Source organism: Carettochelys insculpta, chromosome 4 (assembly GCF_033958435.1).
Source record: "Carettochelys insculpta isolate YL-2023 chromosome 4, ASM3395843v1, whole genome shotgun sequence".
Lineage (NCBI taxonomy): Eukaryota > Metazoa > Chordata > Testudines > Carettochelyidae > Carettochelys > Carettochelys insculpta.
This window is the reverse complement of record NC_134140.1, coordinates 15,870,481-15,892,669: the sequence shown is the minus strand read 5'-3', so window position 1 is coordinate 15,892,669 and position 22,189 is coordinate 15,870,481. Positions and strand designations below refer to the sequence as shown.

At 37.8% G+C, this 22,189-nt stretch overlaps 1 protein-coding gene across 5 annotated transcripts in view; it reads left to right on the top strand.

Moving 5' to 3' along the window:
• Positions 1–22,189, top strand: part of CTBP1 (C-terminal binding protein 1) — a 413,413-nt gene that overhangs the window by 86,559 nt on the left and 304,665 nt on the right. For all 5 annotated transcript variants that reach the window (XM_074992299.1, XM_074992298.1, XM_074992302.1 and 2 more), the window contains exon 2: positions 13,830–13,981. In XM_074992299.1, coding sequence (XP_074848400.1) covers positions 13,924–13,981 — 58 coding nt within the window. In that variant the 5' untranslated portion in view covers positions 13,830–13,923. The remainder of the gene's footprint in view (positions 1–13,829; positions 13,982–22,189) is intronic.

Genomic DNA, 22,189 nt, shown 5'->3' with positions numbered 1-22,189 from the left:
CCCTTCTTGTCTCTCATTTTTGTCAGCAGTCACTTGAGTCTGAAATGAAGCACACAATTTGTACGTTAATGCCTCATTTGCATTGTAGACTGCCCTCATTTGCATGATCCTGTTGGCGGCGGCGGCAGCAGCATGCCACATAGACATAGCCTAACAGATTTATTTGGGCATGAGCTTTCATGGGTAAATACCACTTGTCAGATATCTGGAGTGAAAATCACAGTGACAGATGTATATACTAGCACGTAATTTTTGTATAAATTGTCCCCAGTCTGAAATGCTTGTGGGTGAGGATAAAGTCCCAAAATTCAGCCACCAGGTGTGCTGTGGCCTCATTGGAGATACTGTTTGTGACAGCTTGTAGTTCACACTTGTGTGAAATATTGATAGAGAGCTTCCACGTTAATGCTGACAAGGGTGGTACTTTCAGGAAGATCACCAGTACCCCACAGTTTGCTCAGAAAATCAGTGGTGTCTCAGAGGTAGCTAATAGTGCTGGCAGCCTGGGGTCTGAGGAGACGCCAGGGTCAGATTTTTAGAGAATGGATGATTTGATGCTTTTTAAAAATCAGGTTCCTATAATTGTCTTAAATTGGGATCATAATAAAAGAGTTGTAAAAAAAAATGATGGTCACTTCCAGAAAGTTATCAATAACTTCTAACCTTGTTTTCATGGGAATGGTTTATACAATGTTAAAAATCTATAGCAATTGCTCCAATATAACATGGACTTCATTTGTATTGTTGGTGAAATACAACCGCTAAAGGGCTGACTGGCACAAAAATTATCAGTTATTCTACACAACAGTTTGTGAGAAGAAATGAAGGAAGAGTAGTTTATATTACCATGAGTCTGACCAATACATTACTCAACTAGTTTACATGTCAGTGAGGTTTTTCTGTTGTAGGATTATAAATCAAATAGCACCATGAACAGAAGTGTTTCTTCAAAAAAGCATTAAATCTAAAAAGTTCATTTTTCTGTCTCATACAAAATATATGTTTAGACTTAAACGCACACCTTGATAGATGAATTGAATAGAGGTCTTTGGGATGCTGTATTTCCCCTGACAGTGTTGATGACATAAATAACACCTAAAGCACAGCACAGCTGTGTTATTTACCCTGCTTGGTCTTAGTACTGTCATCAGTTGTAGCCAGGGAAATAAAGAATCCTAAATGGTCTATGTTAAAATTTGGCAATTCTTTCAGTTAGTTGTCCAGATGTATCTTCTGGCAAATTTTGAGTAATTGAATCAGTGATTTCAAATCTCAGACTCATTTAAAGAGACATCGTCAAGTTTTCCCAAATCATAAAGAATTTTTAATGTTTTCTCACATTCTGTATACTTGAATTAATTTACTTTCTGCTGAAGAAAACCTATTATTTGCAGCCCCATCCACCATGGCTAATAGCAGGTGGACCTATCCTGCATGAATTTCTTTACTTCATTTTTTTTTTCTGAGCCCTATGAAAGTCTTGGACTTCACAACATCCTTTGGCAGGGAGAGCCACAGGTTGAGTGTGTTATATGAAGAAATATTTCCTTTTGTTTGTTTTAAACATGCTGCTTCTTACTTTCATTTGGTGACTCCTCATTCTAGTGTTAAAGGTAGGAGTAACTTAGGGTTTACTTAACTTTTACTTAATTTCTTTTTCCACATCAGTCATGACTTTCTATACTTCTATCCTATCCCCCTCAGCTGTTTTTTCCAAGCTGAAAAGTCTGTCTTCTTAACCTCTCATCATATGGCAGCCATTCCATGCCCCTACTCATTTTTCTTACTCTTTATTGAACATTTTCTAATTCTGCCCGTAAGTGTGTGTGTATGTGTGTGTGTTTCCTTTTTAGATTGCCACTGCACATTAAGTGGATGTTTTCAGATAATTATCCTATCCCTAATGACTCCAAGATCTTTTTCTTGAGTTGTAATAACTAGTTTTTGCAATATGCATTAGTTGGCATTTACGAACACTGAATTTCAGATGCCATATTTTGCCCTGTCACCCTGTTTTTTAAGATTCTTTTGATACTCTTTGATGTTTGCTGTGGACTAAGGTTCTTGAGCAATCTTGTATCATTCTGGTTTCTAATATTCTAAGAATTTATTTCTTTAACAAGGAGATTGTAGTCAGTTTTGCAGTACAAGACAGTGATGTACATACATTCTCTGCATCAAATCTTGGTTCCTTTGATGAATATGTAACTCATATAACATGCCTATTAGTGTCAGTTAACTTTGGTTTTAGAACTGTATAGTCAGAAAATATTTTGCAATCATAGGCTTATTTTTTGGCTTTTTTTCATACTGGGCAAGAGAACAAACAAAGTAATAGAACTAATCGAAATACAGCCAGACTCTTGATTAGGTGGATTGGAAATGCAGGTTAGAACTATTTCAGAACGTAAACCCAAATTTGAGCTGTCACATTGCAAAACATAACTGCAATAATTATCCAGTAATTATCCAATTGAATTAGCACATGACATGCAATTTGATTAAACTAATTATTTTTGAATGCACAGAATTACAGCTAGAAATAGTGTTGGAGCAAATTCACAATCCTAGATGTAAAGCCAGGAGAGACTAGTTAAGCAACACGTTAGTTATCAACAGCTTGGCTAACTACTCAACTACTGCAAAAGCTTTTTATGTTAGCCAGTGATGTATACCTATTATCCAGTGTGTAAAGTTAAGGGTGCTACAATGTTATCTTTCAGTGCCAGTAAAAGAGAGAGGCTACATCTACACTTAGAAGAAACTTCGAAATGGCCATGCTAATGGCCAAATCGAAGAATACTAATGAGGTGCTGAAATGAATATAGGAATGATAGGAATGAGGGGATTTCGATGTTTCAAAAAGGACCCTCGTGTGGACGAGCCACGTGCAAGCAAAACGCAGCACTTTTGAAATGCCATGGCTGTGGCATGCTAATGAGGCGCTGAATATTCATTTCAGTGCCTCATTAGTATTCTTCAATTTGGCCATTAGCATGGCCGTTTCTGAGTTTTTTCTAAGTGTAGTTTAAGGCCAAAGTGTGACCATTAGAAGAGTTTCTTCTGTGTTCTATTATGCTGGGCTGGACAAACTCGTTTAAGTTTTTCTTGAAGCAGACAGTAAAAAAAAAACAAAACAAAACAAAAAAACAAAGTAAAATGCTGATGGCAGCATTCTCAACATTTGTTGTTACTGTTCAATTGTTGCACATTTGTTCAGTTGCTTCATAGGTAAAGACAGCTCCTTCTTTCTGGCTTGAATTATGGCAGGTTTTGAGGTCTACGTTGGATCTTTATCATTCAACACTTTACATGAGCCTATTTTACATATACTTTGTCAGGAAATCTCATACAAAGGGGTTTTGGTTTGCTTGTGAGCCTCTGCTCCTCATTACCTTCCAGTGGCTCCATACAGAGGCTGTGTCTACACTAGCAAGTTCTTTTGGAACATCAGGTCCTTTTTCAAAAGAATATGCGGGGTGTCCACACACTGAAGCAGTTTCCACACATGCCGCTTTCTCTGAAAGTGGCGTGCTAATAAACAGCTTGAAATACGCCAATGAGGCAAGGATGTAAATTGCCCTGTCTCATTAGCATAAGGTCACATGATTTGGAGCCTGGAAGACGCTTTTCCGGACTCCAAAACAGCATGTAGAAGCGCGGCCCCCCGGACATCTTCCGGAAGGAAGTCCTCCTTCCAGAGCCCCCTTCTTCCTCAAAATTTTGGGGAAGAAGGGGCCTCCGGAAGGAGGACTTCCTTTCAGAAGACCCCCCCACCGTCCAGGGGCTGCACTTCTACACTCTGTTTTGGAGTCCGGAAGAGCGTCTTCCAGGCTCCAAATCATGTGACCTTATGCTAATGAGGCATGGAGAATTTACATCCTTGCCTTATTAGCATATTTCAGGCCATTTATTAGCATGCCAGTTTCGGAGAAAGTGGCATGTGTAGAAATGGCCACAATGTGGTCTTTCGATCTGAAATCAGAAGAATGAGGGTTGTCTTCTGGAAGCCTTCTTCCGTTACCAGCTCAGGAAGGGCTCCTCCTTTCAAAAGCTTCTTTCGGGGCGGGGGGGGGGGAGCATGTGTAGGCACTCCACGCTCCCTTTTATTGAAAAAGCGGTCCTCATGGCTCCAGATTTTTCATTCCCTGGCCCATTTTTTCAAAAGAGCAGGGTCTGTGTGGACGCTGTCTGTCGAAAGAGTGTATTGATCTTTCGGTCTGCTTTTTCATGTGGGGATGCACTCTTTCGAAAGCAGATCTTCTGGACGATCATCTCTTGAAAGATCACTGTAGTGTAAATGCAGCCAGAAAGTGCAGTACCATAAAGCTGCTGCAGCTTGCATGCGAGCCGCTGTTTTCTGTTATAACGCTGTTCACAGTTGGCCTTGTTGACCCTATTGCATTCACCGGTCACTCTAGGCAATGCAGAAAGTGATAGGGGACATTTTGTGGAGTGGCCGATGTTAGGCAATCACAACATTTTGAAGTGGAATTGTAGTTCTGTTCTCCTGAACAAAATGGCTAACAAGTTCATTTAAAGTGGACTGTGTTTTCATAGTGTCAGACTCATTTTCTGTCTCATGTAGTATGGCAGTAACGTGTGCGAACAGGAGAGTTAAATATGGAGAATATGGAGAATTATTTTGTAAACTGCAGCACTTTTGCGCTTCTGGGAAGTCTGCACATGCATTGCTGGATAATCAGTACAGATGGAAGAGACTAGTGAGCAGACATGTACAGCCCAAGCTTCTGAACTCTGGTATTGGGTGAGTCATTTTGGGGGGGATTGCTGTGATTTCTGTGGGAGGGAGGAGACAGTTGAACTATTCAGATTCCATTTATGTCAGTCTGTTCAGGAATAAAGAAGTCTCTTTTGTCGGAGATATTCAGTGAGCAAGTGAACTGGGAAAACCATTGAAGGCATTCACTGAGAAGGTTGGTCATTAGGGCTGTGGATTTTCATGGCTTTTTTTTTTTTTTAACCAAAAATCATAGAGGAGAAATGGTAAATTTGGTAAAAATCACAGGTGTAGTGGTTGCTTCATGATTTTATATTTTAAACAAACAAAGTCCTGACAAATGAGGTGATACTAGTTGCACACAGCAACACCCTTCATCCTGGAGGGACTGGATGGAGTGTGATTCACCCCATGTATTGGCAGTTCACTGCCAGTACTCCCTGCCAACTACATGCTGGTTCCTGCAAGACAGTGAGCCTGTTCTGTAGCCCAGTGAGCCATCTTACCTCTATTATATTCACTGATTGAGACCAGCGGCTTGAGGCCTATGACCTTTGGCGGAAATAAATGTTAGTAACTCATAAGTTGTGAGGAAATTGAAGTGGACTGTAAGGGGGAACTTGATGCATATGACATCAACTGATCACAGAAAATGAGCGACACCACTGTCTGGAAGGTTCTGGAAGGAACATCCGACACAATGTTTCATAGCAATGACCTAATGTATATGATAATGGGGTGAAGTAATAGATCTACTTACCTATGGAATAAGGACACCTTAACACTGATAAGTGGAAGAAGTACAAATAAGGAATAAGGGCAAAAACCTTATTGAAGATGGATTAGATATGGTGATATCAGCATAATCGTAGAAAGTTCGATCCCAGAATAGCATGGGTACTGATGTAGACCTTGCAAGGGGCCACAGTGATGGCCACTGGTGAAGACAAGGAAGTTGACAGTAGTGAGGCTGATAATGTCTAACATCCAGATTGTTGTACAAGAGAGGATGGGATTACAGCTGTCCAAATGTTCTTGTATTATTTCTATCTACCTTGCTGGGTTAGTGTGTATACTTTACTAACTGTAAATAAATAACTTATTTGTAAATGTAAAATTCCTACAATGTGAGTGTTGCACCTGTGTATGTCAGGGGTTTCATCCCATAAAATAACTGTAATAATTTAATCTGGGGCATGATCTTTGGACAAGAACCCGTCAACTTGCAGAGTGATAAATGGGAATCTTGGGATCAGGCTACAGCCCCACACTCTCCCTGGACAGCTCCTGTGTTCCACAGTGCAGGGTCCAGAGTTACATGGCTTACAAAACTGGGCCAAACCTGAGTGGTGCTGCAACCCCATGTGCTAAGTCTAGAGTGGTGTGTTGGGCCCAGCCCTGTGGGACGAGAGTCGCCATGAGATAAGTCACAGACACAAAAAAATTTACAGATAAATGGGTGGGAAAATCATGCCATCTTTAACTTCTTTTTTCCTGTTGGGACAAACCTAAACCCATATTTATAATTGTACCTGACACCTTCCTCAGGCTAGGATTTGTGTACAAAAAAAGAGAGGAAAAAGGAACTGTCTCTTTTCGGTTACATACTGCACTGCAGAAACAAAAAATACAGATACTTTAACTCTTCCCAAAGATGGAATTGTGCTTATCAGTAGAGATCTCTTTGGGGCCCAGGAGAAGTTAGCAATGCTGCTTGCATCTTCGGGATGTCATTTCAGAATCAGTTGAAGAAACTTGGAAGTGCAGAGGGTCTATATAATACTGGAAATGAAGAACTTAAGTATTTTTCCCCCTTTAGATGAATAAGGAGCTGCATATTTCAGCTCCGTTATTTTTAACTCAGTCTTTAATTTCTTTTGTGGAGGATAGCATTGTTTATTATTGTGTTATGCTGTTCCTAGACAGGCAAATAAGCAAGGTGATTGTAACTTTCTACTACTGAAAAATAAACACAATAAAAAACAATCACATTGTTATCTGAGACAGCTACAAAACAATAACAATACATTCAGAGCAGGGGGAAATGAAAGGTGAAAAAATAAAATAGGATGCCCTGCAGAGAGAAAAATACCTCTCTTGATACAACTGGTTTGTGACTCTGACCCATTGTTCAGAAGTTTATTGTAGTAAATAGATATGAGCCCATAAAAGGGTCACGTATTTTGGTAGTTGGACAGGTGAATGTGGTAGGGAAATCTTGACCTACAAGGAACTGTACGTTTATACTTAAAACAGAATGTTTGATGTCTTCAAAAAGTTTGAAATCCATGCTTGTTATATGGCCGGAGCATAAACAAACAGATTAACCAGCTGCCATAAATCTTTGCGGTTTTAGCTTCGCTTACTGCAGCTTAAATTTACAGTCCAGCTAACAATCAAAACTGCTACATTTTCTATAAAATCTGACCTTTATGCAACAAATGCATTAATCTTTCCCACTGGAAAGTGTTGAAATAGTATTTGAATAATTCTTGGAAGATACGGACTTAAAACACCATGTTTGTTTAATTATTCTGCTGTCTATCGTGCAGATGATTTGCTTTTTGCTTGAGCTCGCTCCTGTCTGGAACTAATGGGCTACTGCTTATTCCCTCTGCTCAGTGAGGTCGGCTAACCAATGTTCTTGGCAGGGTTTGACCATCCCCTGCAGCAGCCCACTCAGCACAGGCAATTCTGGCTTCTGCACTCAACTTTATTTTTCAACATGGTGGGCTCTTCTATGACGAGAGAAAAGGATAGCAGCTTATAAATTGAAGCAGATCCTGCCCCAGATAGGAAGACTTTTATTTTGCTGTTTCCTTCTTCTGGTGGCCCATCTCTGAAGAATTGTCTTGTGTGCATCCCTTAAAGCTGCCAAATCCCATCCTAAGTTGCTCTCTCCAGCAAGGCAAACTGCTTCATGAATCCTGCTGCTGCTTTGCTGGAAAGATCATGGATCTTCAGAAGGCTTCCCAAATATTATGGATCTGCTCCACATGCTGCAACCTTTGCTGAAAAAATCATGGATCTTCAGAAGAGTTCCCAAATATTAAGGGTCTGCTCCTGCCTTACTGACTGAAAAACAAACCACCTACGTCCCCGTTTAACTTCTCAAAGTACTGAACACCTTGAGTCTTGATCCAAGGTTTGTTAATCTTACTGACATTGTTCCTGGCTTTTGAATGTTGCCACAGGTATTTATGAGTACAGTACTGACCAGCAAATCATGAGTTTTCAGATGATATAATCTATACAATATACTTTATACTAAGAATAGCACAGGAGAGTGTGGACACTGCTATGTTCTGTCACATTGGGATCCTGAAAGAAATTAGCTGTAAGTGCTGTTGTGCAATGTTACAAGATGGTCCTGTAATCAAATTTACTTTCCACTTTTAATATTGCTCTTGATTCTGATGCCTGATAAATGCACAATAAATATGCTTGCAATTAGCTGTGATGTCAGTGTTTGTCCCAGCGACTTTCTGATTCTGCTAAATATGGGAGAAGGTCTGGCCCTTTTAGCAGTTTTTTTTTCAGTAAATCTAAGGATTGTGTAATTTAACATCCACTGGTGAAAGCTCAGTAGAGATAAACCTTTTCAATATAGCAACTCTGGGAAAGAGGGCAGGCCACATTAAGGATTTTGCTGGGTCGGGGGGGCGTTGCAGGGTCTGGGCATAAAGGGGTGGGGTGTTTACCTGGCATCCTGCTCCCAAGGGCACATATGGCTCTGTCGTCCCTGCCACTCCCAGTCACTGTCCCCCTGCTGCTATGGGAGTGGTATAGAAAACCCTCGGGCATTATGTTTTAGCTTGGTAAAGAGGAGGAGTGACAGCAAGCAAAGCAGTTTCTTCCTCTGTACCACAGGCATTAAAAGTTAAAAATGTGTGAACTGGCCAAATGGACATTTTGCTCAAGTGAGCTAAATACTTCAGTTTTTGGCACTGGTATTTCCCTACCTCCATAGGCTGCTTTTATAGCCATACATCATGTAAGATGATGAGTGGAGTCTTACAGTCCAGAATTAACACTGCTCATATGAAAAAGAGCCTTGAATATGGCCCCCAGGAGTGATAAAAACATCTTGCAAAATCAATCTTCTTCGCTGTTGCTGATAAGATACACTCAGACAAACGTGGAGCTAATTATTCTTTTTTAAAATATTTGTTATAAAAGTAGACTTATGGTTACCATAAAAAGAAAGTTTACACATATCAATATTTTGTACCTTAATTATTGTTGTTCTTTATACTCACTGTAAGGTATGGTAATTTCCCCCCATATATGTACATTTCAGTAGTTTTTAGTTTTGCTTATAACTAATTAATTGATCCTGAACTTAGCTGTTTCTTGTATAGCTTCTTTTTGACTGTAGTGACATCTAATGGTAGGGGAAGGTTGCTTAACTACAGTGTCCTTTGATGCTGGACACAAATAAAACACCTGTGTATGTTTTGCCAACAGCTTTTTGGGCAAGGCAGCACTATGGTCTTTTTATTCCTTCTAATTTTTCACAGCAAGTCTGGTTTAAACACTTGCTTTTTGGCAGAAGATACCTTTCCAAAAGTTTCACATGAAAAATTTTCAGTACATCATAAGCAGTTTGATAATCCAGGGTTGTGAGCTCAGTCCTTGAGGGGGCCATTTAGGGATTTGGGGCAAATAGTTTTAAAATTAAAAAAAAAAAAAAAAAAAGGGTGGTGGTTGGTCCTGCCAAGCGGGCAGGGGACTGGACTCGATGACCTCCCGAGGTCCTTTGAGGTTCTATGAGATGTATATCTCCATAATTGTACAGTATTGCTTGCTTTTATTTTAAGTGAAAGCATATCTTAGTATCTCCAGAAATGTCCCTTTCTGGAAAATTTAAGGACAAAATATTTAATGCTAAATTGTGTTAGCAGTATTGAGATCACAACATTTTTGAGAAATAATGTCAGTAAAATTCTGTGAGCATTTAGATGGCACATGTATTGTTTTTCCCTATTTTGAAGTGCTTAATTTTTTTTTAATTGTTACTTTTGGAATTTCCAACAATAATTAATAATCACTATAGAAAATGCATGAATGTTCAGTATTAACAAATCAGATTTCAGATTTAATATAAATTCTTAATATCAATTTCAATTTTAAATACTACTTTTAAAGTTAGAATGCTATTACATATGTTAAATATCATACATGTTTAATTTCGGTATTTCTGTATAGCTACGTTAAGAATCTCCCATTATGAGAAAGCATTGCTTATTTCAGACCCAAAGTTCTTTTGTTCTGTGCAAACTTCATATTGTACTACCATTGTTTTACTGTCTGTTACTGACACCAGAAATATTATCTTGAACTAGAGTTGTAGAGTTCTTTTTAATGTAAAAGCTACATCTATAACCAAATAGGAACAGGGGGATTTCAACATCTGTGGGGTCCTTTTGAAAAGGACCCCGCGTAGATGGGCCGCACGCAATCGAAAGCAGCACTTTCGAACTGCTGTGTCTGCCATTATGCTACTGAGGTGCTGCACGTTCATAGCAGTGCCTCATTAGCGTATCCCAACAAGTCTCACTAGCATCCCCCTTTCAAAAGGGGGGTGCTAGTGTAGACACGATCAAAAAGGCATTTAACCCAGGTCCTTGAAACTTTCTCTGATTTATTACTTTACTTTGTCTTTCTCACCTATGAAGTCCTATGTTACATATTTTGGCCTCACCAGGTTGTCACCTCTAGAACACAAGGGGCTTGTCTACACTACCTCCCTACTTTTGAAGGGAGCATGGTAAGTAGGGTGTTGGGAGTTTATTGATGAAGAGCTGTGGTGCATATGCAGCACTTCATTAAGCAAATTGTCCCCCTCGGCAATTCCGAAGTTTTAAACTTTGAAGTGCCAGCTCATGTGTAGTAGCCGCGGCTAAATTCTGAGGAGTAAAGGGACTTTGAAGTTGCCCTGGCGCTTCGAAGTACCAGGGGGTTAGCTGCAGTTACACACGAACCAGCACTTTGAAGTTTAAAACTTTGGAGTTGCCGGGGGTGGGAAGGAATTTGCTTAATGAAGTGCTGCATATGCAGCACAGCACTTCATTAATGAACTCCCAACACCCTACTTACCATGCTCCCTTTCAAGTAGGGAGGTAGTGAGACAAGCCCAAGGAGAACAAAAGAACTCTTATGGTGTCTTAGATCAATGGTCCCAACTAGTCCAGTGTTTTTCCTCTCTCACCTCCTCTAATTGAAGTATGCCAAGTTTCATACCAATAAAAAAAAATGTAATATCGATCTCTGTTGTTATTTGATCATTTGACATGTATCTAGACCTTATAAAACTAGCAGTGCATTCTCAGAATCTTTACTTCTCCAAACACAAGGAGCACAGTGCAGGAACACTCTCTATCTCAGATATCTGTTAAACCCTAACTACAATAAATTCAACCATATTGGTTGCTTGTCCCTTCCCTCTAAAAAGTTATACTCAGACCCAGATGAAGAATTAGATGGATATCTTAGTCTTTTGCAGGGCACACTAGGTTGATTCCTGGTGCTCCGTCTTATTAGAAAAAAAGTTTTTAAACACCAGAATCATTGTGTAAATTGAAAGAGAAAGATAAGTGCCTCAATATTTTCCCCACATTTCATATCTGAAATCTTTAGCAAATTAAAAATAGATTACTTTTTGTGCCAACTCCTGCCCTATCCCTAACTGTCTTTCTTTGCCAAACTCTTGTAAATATGCTTCCTGCAATGTATTTTATTCTCTAGATGGTAGCTGGAGTTATAATTTTGAGCTTGAGTAGACATACCCATGCTTGCTCTGGTCAACTGAGTGATTCCACAGCCGCATTGATGTATTATGTGCAAGAGCAGTGGGATGGCTATCCTCTGTGGTTACAATGCCATCCAAACCCCTAGTTTTGTACTCGGAGTGGCTAGCCCATCTTGCAGCTCATGCTGCCAAGGCCACGTTTGTGTTTTTAGCACACAAGTTTAATCAGGGCTAGCATAGCTATGTTTAATCAAGCTAGAAATTACACCCCCAATTCCAGTGTAGACATGGGTCCTGTGGAATCCACTTTTTGTCCTGTCATACAGAACAACAAAAATATGTTACTATTAAATACTATTTAATGCTTTGTGATATGAATTTATTAGACAATATTGCTTGCATTTTTTGTTAATTTATTGAATTTAGTTATTTATGTTGTGGTTTAGAAATTGCAGTAACTAATGTGCCGTTATTAAAGAACTTTGCTTCCCATACCATGTTCTTTCTGTGTTTCATTATGCTTTACCTCCTCTGGCAGTGGCATAGAACTATAACTATGCTGTTAATGTGAGTGTTTAATTTTAATCAAAATGCTTTTTTTGTCTTTTTTTTTTTTTTTTTAAGAAAAACTTGACAGCTTGTTACCTATGAAAACAAATGAGCCAATATGTTTTGAGTACATGTGGAAGAAAAACTATTAGTATTAACATGTTGATTAGGCTTTTTTTAAAGTATTGGAGCTGCTGCAGGGAGAAAACAGCTGGGTAACACTTTCAACCAGCATCAGCTGTAGCTCATTGGTTATATATGGTCTGTTTTCACTATTGTCGTTCAGGTTCTTACACAAATTGACTACAGAACAAAACCTTTGGGTGGACCAGTAAAGAAAAGAAACTACAATGTAGACAAGGTATATGTGTGTTCATAAGATGGGAAGTTAAGTAAATTATATAAATTATCAGAATGGCTAAACATTTAGCCATAGATGCCATTTGCAGGAAACTTTCTTTTTCATTTTTCCTTAGTCAGTGAATTTTTATTTGTTTAAGAATGATCATTCAAGAAAAAAATTTAAGAAAATATTTAACATGTGAAACATTTTGAACATGAGGCCCATGAACCTACATCAGGGGTCAGCAACCTTTCCTAGGCAGAGTACTGAAATTTGACCTTTTGACCTCTGCGTACAGTCCCAGTGCTGGTGACACTTTTCAAAGTCAGTAAGACTACATCTACACTACAGTGATCTGTTGACAGAAGGTAGTGTTGAAAGAGATCTTCTGGCAAAACTTCTGTCAACAGATCACATCCACACATGAAAGCAGATTGAAAGAGCAATCTGCTCTGACAGAGAGCAGCCAGACTGCCCACCCGCGCTCTTGGCAAAAAGGGCAACTGGTAGCTCAGCAAACAGGGCTGCCTGGTGAACTGGAAGCCCTGTCTGTCGTCAGAGTCCCCCCCACTTCCCCCGAGCATCATTGTACACAGCATTTTTGTCAATAAACTGTCCACACAGGTGGTGTTATTCATCATGGAGAGGCAGAACACAGTTGGCGGAGGTGCTGAGTTTTGTCGACATAAAGAATGCATTTTTAATGTAAATGTTCTGGGAGTTTGTCAACAAAACACTCTATTGTTGATGTAGCCTAATAGTCTTTACAACAGCTTAATTAATAAATAAATTAAAATGCAGAGCTTTACTGTTTAGGTGGTGATTGGTAACATCAGCTGGTCTTTTATTAATCCACAGGTGGCACAGCTTTGAACAAGCTACTGGCTGTATGGGGAAGTTGAGGTGAGGGCTGAGCTGCTGCCTCATGTGCCCATGAAAATCAGCTTGCTTGCCACTCTTGGCACCCATGACAGGGGTTGCTGACACCTGACCTACATAGTGGTATTTCAGCCACTATACTTATGCACTCATACTTTCAGACATAATATTCCACAGCTTTGGCTACAGAGCAGCACAGCTGGTTTCTGTTAGAACTGAGAAAGCTGGGGTCAGGTTTTCAAGTCCCACCTTCTTGATGATCTAGCCACTAGACTACCAAGCCACCTGGAACCAGGCCACACAGGCAATCAAATGAAAATAAAAAGGGAGTCTGTTGGGAACTGTTCTCATACCCAGGTTTTAAGCATTTATTGGTTCAGTTATATGTACAAATACAGTAAGTTGTACATGTTGCAAAAGTAAGTTTATTTTGAATAATTAAGTTGCCTAATATGTTTTAAGAATCTTGCCTGTTTACTCATCTGTCTACATTTTGCAGTAAGCCGAAAACTGAGTATATTAGCCTGTTTTCTGCAGTTTCAGGTATTTGTTCTTTCTTTTTGTAGGCGAAAAAACATACAGCAGTACTTTTATTTGTGGCTGATTCTTGAAGAGTTTGACTGCAAACTGCAGGGTAACATTGTCTGAACTTCAACTCTGATGTCTCTTATGGACAAACACAAAGTGAAGCGGCAACGCCTAGATCGTATATTTGAAGGTTAGATACTGCAATCTATACTGTGTTTATGTGAACCAATTTCATGAATTAACAATCTTGCTGGGGGTTGGAACTGTGTCTTGTGGTAATTAAACTTATGTTTAATTGAATGAGGGCTTTTCATGATAGATTCACAATCACTGACTGTGACTGGCTGAAGTTGTCATGATGGTACACATGTATTCTTTTCAGTTAAAAGATATATAAAACAAATCAGTGCTTGAGTACCAATGTTATTGCTGTGGATTAAAGGCAGTCCCTTCCCAGCTGGATATTTTAGTAAACTCTGTATAAGTCTTGAAAAAGGATAGATCTTATAATGTGAACCACAAGGATGTTTTTTAACCTATGTATGCTAAGACAGGCTTGTTGAAGAGGGTGGTTTCTTTGATGATCTTCTACAGGTTAAGTTCTAGAAACTGACTCTTCAGGTAGTGCAGGATCTAGAAAAAACAGCCAGCCAGTCATTTTCAGCAATTTTCATAAACTGGGTGAGTTTATTTTATGCCAAAAATAATTTGTTCTTTTGTAGAGCATCTGAGACAGCATAGGTGTTTTGTGTTTAGATTCATACCAAAATAGGTTAAAAGAAAAAAAATTGTGCAGGATTTTACATGAAATATCTATAAATAAAAAATCCCAAAAACATAAGGGATGCTTGAATATTTATATTAAAAACTTTAACCTCTCTTAAAAGCACAAGTTGTTTCCCACAACTCTATGGTTACAGAAATCCAGTTTTGCTTTTCAAAACTTCTGAGTCGTATTTTGAAAACTTGAGGTACTGCATATATCTTGTGGTTTTTCAATGGATCATTTCTGTGAGTTGAATTTTTTATGTGAAATATGTAGTTTTGTGAATTATAGAGAACAATGGGATAGAAGAGAAAATAAATGTGTCCCTATTAAGATTTGGTTGCTAAATGCACAGAGCTTACATTTTGTGAGGGGCATGCAGGCATTCTATAGAGCTATTTTAATATTGAACATTTTGCAAAAATGTTTAAGAAGTTGTACCGCATTCAAGAAACTGAGTTACACAACTGTACAAAGACTATTCATTTTCAGTGTCTGCTTTCTTCCTTATTAGTTCCAATACATATTTTGTTTGTTCTATTATATTTATTTCTAAGTGTTTGATATTTTCACCTTATTTTGAACTTATTTTTTCACTGTCAAATCCATGTAAGTTCAGGGTATTGTTTCCAGTTAATGCTGTTGTAGCTACAATGCACTTCAAAAGTTGCTTTTATAATATGCTAATTTTAATGTACTTTTGCATTCATGTGAGCTGGTATTTATAGAAGAATTTTTCTTACATACAAATTAGAACATCAGTTGTAGATTTGTATGTGACAAAAAATAGTTTCCCAATCTTCAGTTTTGGCCGAAGGAACAATAGTGGATTTAATTTTAGGGGCGTGATTTTCCAAATAAGATGTTCATAATTTGTAAGATGCCATGCTGTATTCTTTAAAATAACTTTTCAAAACAGTGACGGTATAAGTATTTACCTGGTCAATCCAGTGTATATGCTGTTTAATAAATTAGTAGCATATCTCTAAACTATACAACTGGAATACTTTCTCTTGAAAAAGTAGAAGTATTAAACTCTGACCTTCTACCCACTGTATTGTAATTGTGAATGACGTTTAGACACATGTGTAATTGCATGCAGTCTGAGTAGCTGCTTTTGGAAACCTTTAGATGTTGACTTACTTTTCAAAACTGTGAAGTAATATTTTGCAGTTTCTTCCTAGTAGGTAAATGGGTATTTAAAAATGTGAAAGATTAATTTGTTACAGTACTAATTACATTGTCCTTTGTCCCCTTCTCCTGTGAAACTGGCATCTGCACAGAACAGTTGAAAATAGTATACATTTGGCAAAGCAGTTGGAAGAGTATCACAGTGCAAAAATAAAATATGTTCATTTTTGTTTAATTTGGAAAATTTGAAATATGTTTTGTAGCTTCTTGAAGGTTAGTTGGTTCTAATTAGGCTATTACTGTACTGCGAGTTGTAACAAAACTGTAAACAGTGCAGTATATTTGCTTACATTCTGAAATGTCCATCTGTTCTTTATTGTCCATTGTTTGGAGTTTCACAATGGCATGTCAATTTTGATAAGCTGTGTTTAGCTTCTTGGGAACTCAACCGCTGAAGGTGGTAGGCAGCTGGAGGTGATTGGGTCTGGGACTGGTGATTCCTGGCTCTCCTGCATGGAGCCTGATGGAGGTCATAGTCTGATTCCAAGCTCAGAAGGGATGATTGTGGTCATCTAGTCTGATCTCTGTATAACACAGGCCATAGAATTTACACAGAAGAATTTCTAGGGCAGATGTTACAGGAAAAAACAATCCAATTTTGATTTATAAATGACCAGTAATGGAGAAACCACCTTGATCCTTGATTAATTCCAGTGGTGAAATAGTCTCACATTGGAAAATTGTCTTATTTTCAGCCTGAATTTTTCTGAATATTATCTTCCAGCCTCTGGGTCATGTTATACCTTTTTCTGCTAGACTGAAGAGTCCTTTATAGTAAATATTCATTCCCCATTTAGTTGCCTATATACTGTTATCAAGTCTCCTCTTGACATTTTCTTTGTTATGCTAAACAGATTAAGCTTCCTTTGTCTGACATCATGAGGCAAGATTCCCATTCCTGATAGTTTCTTTGAACCCCCTGCAATTTATCAATATCCTTCTTGAACTATGGGCACCTGAACTGGACGTGGTATTTCAGCAGTGGTCACACCAGTCCCAGACAGAGAGAGAAAATTATGCTTCAATTTCTGTTCTAATGCAAGATCCCCCTGTTTTTGCAACTGAGAATTTAATTAATCCCTTTGGTCAGAGCATGTCACTGTGAGCTCAGAGTCACCAGATGATGTATCCCACCTTGAAATCTTCAAAGTCACTGCTTCCCAGCCTGTTAGTATGGCCTACATTCATTGTTTTAAGATGTACATACTTAAATCTAGCCATAATAAAGTGGAAATTGTTTTGCATGCACCTAGTTAACCAAGTGCTGTAGATCACTCTGTATGGCTTACCTGTCATCTTCATTATCTACCATTCCGTCAATTTTTGTGTCGTTTGTAAACTTGGTCAGTGATGATTTTACCTTTTTTTCCAGGTCATTAGTAAATATGTAAAATAAAGTGGGGCTGAGAACTGATTACTGTGGGACTACAGTAGAAATGCATCTGTTCAGTGATGATTCCCCATTTATGATTACGAGTTGAGACAAGGTGGCTGAGGTTATAACTTGGGTTTGTGGTTTGAGGGTTATAGATGGTGAGACATCTGAGGATGATGATCAGTTTCTTGTATTTTCTCAGGAAACAGATGTTACTGTTAAGGTTGGCTTCCTTTTTCTTCATGTTGTGGCGTTCCCATTTCAGACAGTAAAATTTTATATCTTCCATTGTTGTATGGAGTGCAGTTGTAATTGTGGCTATTAGAGAGACAAGGTTGGTGAGACAAGGTTGGCCAAGTAAAAGATTCTACCTCACTCATCGTGCCTCTCTATCCTGAGGCTGATCTGGCTACAACTACATAACATATGTTGAGATCTGTCTGCCAGCTTTTACTCCATTTAATATGTGCTTTGTTAATTTTATATTTTTCTAGTTTGTAGTCAAAACTTTATATGGTTACAAGTCAAGGTACCAAATGAACACTGTTATCTTTACTGGACAATCTTGTAATCACACCTAAAAAGATATCAAGTTAGTTTGACAGGATCTATTTCCAATAAACCTAATAAATTTCTGATGACTGGAATAAATCAGACTAAGAAGTCTGTAATTGCTCAGGTAATCTCATTTATTCTTTTAATATATAAGGACAATGTTAGTGTTCTTCCAGTCTTCTAAACTTTGCCATTATTCCAAAACTTATTGAAAATCAACATTAATGGTCCAGCAAGTTCCTCAGCCAGTTCTTGTACAAATCTTGGATGGAAGTTATATAAAGACCTGGTGATTTAAAATTTTCTAACTTTGGTAGTTCTTGTTTAAAATTCTCTTGTGCAAGTATGTCATCTGTTTCTTTCCCCAAAATATAGAACAAAAATATTTATTGAACGTTTCTTCCTTAGCTGCATTACTATTTTTAATTCTACTATTTCCATTTAGTAATGGACTAATTCTTTTTGTTCTTTTGCTTTGGTGAGCATGATGGAGCGAATAGTTCCAAGGTATGCTGCCTCCAACAACTGTCCTGCCTTTCAGTTTCTGCTCCTGAAGTTCTTATATGATCTGTGTATTTGGTGAGCAGAACTGAAGAGCACAATGATTTTTCTTGTGTTTCAGCTTTTAATCTTTTATTTGTTTAAAACCAACTAATAACTGATCTGTGTGTGTGTGTGTATATATATATAATATGTATGAAATCTTAGGTTCACTTTAGCAAAATTTTACATGTGGATTTGTTCAGTAATATAGTTACATGGAATCAAAAAATTCTCTCTGAGGTATCTTGTTTATGTAGTTGAGTGTTAGGAATGAATAGTTTCAACAGAGAATGTTTTGTCAAAATGGGCCCAATATCGGGGAATATAATGGTGAACTCAGCATTGGCCTATAGGTGGTAGAATTGCTCTTTGTCAGAAGTGAATCAACATTCTTATTAACATAGCTCAACATAATGATGTCCACAATCCATTAAGGGATTGGTGTGTCACTTTCTAGCATGTAATCTACATAAGCTTTGTGCACTACAGTAAGGCCTTGATTTTCATGGATGCCGATTTAGCGGAGTTGGGGAACAATGGACATCCTCCTGTTGTTCCCAAAGTCTGCTGGCATCAGTAAAATCTTAACTCCCTCCCCGCACACCAAAAGAAAAAAAAAAGTTAAGGGACTTACCTCTGCTGTGACCTGGAGTAGCTGCCACCTTCCCCACTGGAGCTGCCACACAGTTCTCCCTGGTGGGAGGAGTGTGTGGCAGCTTTGGTTGTGGCTCCTCAAGGTGGCGGCTCCTCCAGGCTGCTGGACCCCTTCACGACTGGCACCTGGCTTCACACAGTTGGTAACGCCTTGCTGCGTGCAGCTAGAGGCACCCTGCGGCTCGAGCAGCCCCGCCGTGCCTGAAGTAAAGATAGGCTCTCTGTGTATGTGATTTGGGTTTGCCCAGTACTACAGCATAATGCTGAGGAAGAAAATTTTGCCTTGCATCTAGCATAGCTTCTTGTACTATATTCCAGGCCTTTGTCCTCTATAAGAAAAATTGAAATACACATTGCAGATTCACTATATGCAGTGTTGTGAAAGAAGAGGCCATGCTTACAGAATAAACACAGCTTTGTAGGGAAGAACTTTTAAAAACATAGGCCTATGTTATCTAAAAAAGAAAGTTTTGACCAGAAGCATAAATTACAAAAGAAAGTGCTAATTAATGGAATCAGTATCTTAAATCTCAGCTAAAAATAACTTACCTTTTGACCTTCTTCAGAAAAGCTGAAACACTGCCAATGCAATCACATGAATCATATTATTTATCAAGATTAGTTTTAAAACCAGAGGAGCAACCACATTCTATTACCCATGGCAGTGTATTTTAATACTTTGTCTCCTACAATATATGATAAAGAAATACATCTTCTGAATAGTAATTTTAAATTATACTAATATAGCAATCGTTCCAGAAGAATGCAAACACAAGAGATAGGGTATATTTGGTGTTTTTAATTGGGATCCTATTTATGTCACTTACCAAACTTGTAAAGAAAGTTTAAAATATAAAAGAAACTGAAGTTAAAAAAATATTTCCCATCCAGGCTTTTCTCTTTTGCAACTATAGAAACAGTGTGTGGCACCTTCTGTATGAGTGATACACATCAAATGTTGTCTAAAAACTGATCACTGTTGGAGACTATTTGAATTGTTTATTATGAACCATCCACTGGGGATCTGAATCCAGGACCTAGGCCAGTATCTTTGTCCTGATTTAATGAGAGATAGATTCCTCTATATTTATCAAAAATCAGATTGATACATGTAGTTTAACTTTTTTGCTTAAGATTAGACATCTTATTGTATAACTAGATACAGTAATAAAAGCCAGGGTGATTTTTCAGAGGTGCCAAATGTTCGCACCTCTTAGTCACTTCCACAGAAGCTGCAGATGGCAAGTACTTTTGAAAAATGGACCACTTATTTACGTTTCCCAGTGTTCACTTAGCTGCCTAGTTTGGGGGATTTAAATCTGAAAATATGTGCTTATTGCAGTTACTTTATTTATTGTGGCTACCTGAGAAAGCACCCAATCTTGAATGAGTGTAAATAAATATTGATGATACAATAATGGTACATTAACAGATACTTTTCTTAGGATTCCTTTTATATATGCTGTATTTCAAATAAAAAGTATTGCTAAAATTTGTACAGTAAGACACCAAAATACCATTTACTTTGCTACTACTTACATCAATTTTGATCATTTAAGCATTTTTATATTTTGCATTTTAACACATTTTATGGACTCAGGATAGTTATTTTGTGTGTCTACTGACTGGATTTCTAGTTTGTGAATTCTTTTTTATAAAAGAAGTGGAAAAATCAAATGTGTAAATAATTTATGCACTGACAGATATTCATCTTGTGAATTTGCATTGCATATTTAGTAAATGTCATTTTCTTGAAAGCTTTACGGTGGAAGAGTTATGTGACGCTTTTTGACTGAGTAACGGGATGCTTTATGGCAAGATTAGGACAGCAGAGGGAGCTAGAAGATACCTAATACTTCATTTTTTCCAAGTGAAAGTCGTTTCTCCATGAGAAGTACTAACTGACCTATACAAAAATACCTTTTCTTATAAACTTGAATGTCTTTAATTAATAAATAAGTAAAAATTCTGAACTGGAAAAATTCCCATTTCCCTCAGCATCCCAATACAAATTAAACTGGAAATCAGACAGTAAAAGCTGCAGAAATCTTTCCCTGCAGAATTGTCATCAGATCCTTTGACTGTAACCAATGAAGATGTTTGAGAAAATCAGAATTTTCTATGGATAAGCCAAGATGGACTTTCAATGAATAATCCAGTTTCAGGTTCAGCCATTTTGTGATCAAGTTATTCTAAAAGTAAACAGTTTAAAATATTTTTTTTCTATTCTGATGACATTCTCCTTTCAGAGAACTTTGGAGCAATTCCAAACAGATTTCATGGATTTCTTTCCCTATGAGAATCTGTAGCCATGTCATCATTGAACTTAGACCAAGTAAAAAAGTCATAAAATGCCCAGTTGAATTTAGATTTCAGCAAGAGGTTAAAAGTAATAAATTCAGGTAAAGAATGTTTTGGAATTCTTCTTATGATGAATATGCTTAAGAGCAGGCTAAAAACAGAATACTAAAATTATTTGTTTATTAGTGAGTATTTACCTTTTCTCATTTTCTTCTTTTTTTTCCCCCAGTCAAAACACTATATATAATGACACTATGTATGTACATGAGCACATGATCTTTGATTGTGTTCTTATTATGCAGTTTCATCATCCTTTTGGATTAAGATTGCCGCTGTAAATTGGTTTTGTAATTTGAATCTTCATTAAGTGCCACCTAAAGAGAGATTTAGAATTTGCAAATAGTCAAGCTATTACGATGTTGCTAACATATTACAAGTTTCATTGCTACTAGTATGAGGAGAAAATTGGCTTAAATGACCATTTTGCCTTAAATGGTGCTGAGCAGCATCCTTTAATGGAAAGAAAAGTATTATTTTAACAAGAGTACAGAAAAACATTAAAGGAAACAACTTCGATGAACGTTGCATATTCTGAGATGATTGGTCTTTTACTGAAACTATCAGATTGTTGGATTAGGTTACAAAAGTTTACAGAAAAAAAACTGTGTATTGATCAGTGTTCATATTATGTACCGGTTGAACTTCTCTAGTCCAGCGGTTAGCTGGATGACCATTTATCCTGGGGGTGGTCAAGTTTCCCATGGTCCCATAAAGTTTGTTTACAGCCACCAGTCCTGGCTCTCCGTTTTCTGTGCTGTTATTCTAGTTTACCTCTAAGTGTTTTGTAAGAGCCCAGTGAGGAGTGGAAGTGTTGGTAATGCTGCTAGACAATTTTGACTTCCTGCGGTTTGGCAAATTCTCTCATTTGGCATCAGTCAGGTCCTCAGGGTGCCGGACTAGAGAGGTTCAACATGTACTATACAATATATTAAATAGCATACACTGTTTGAAGA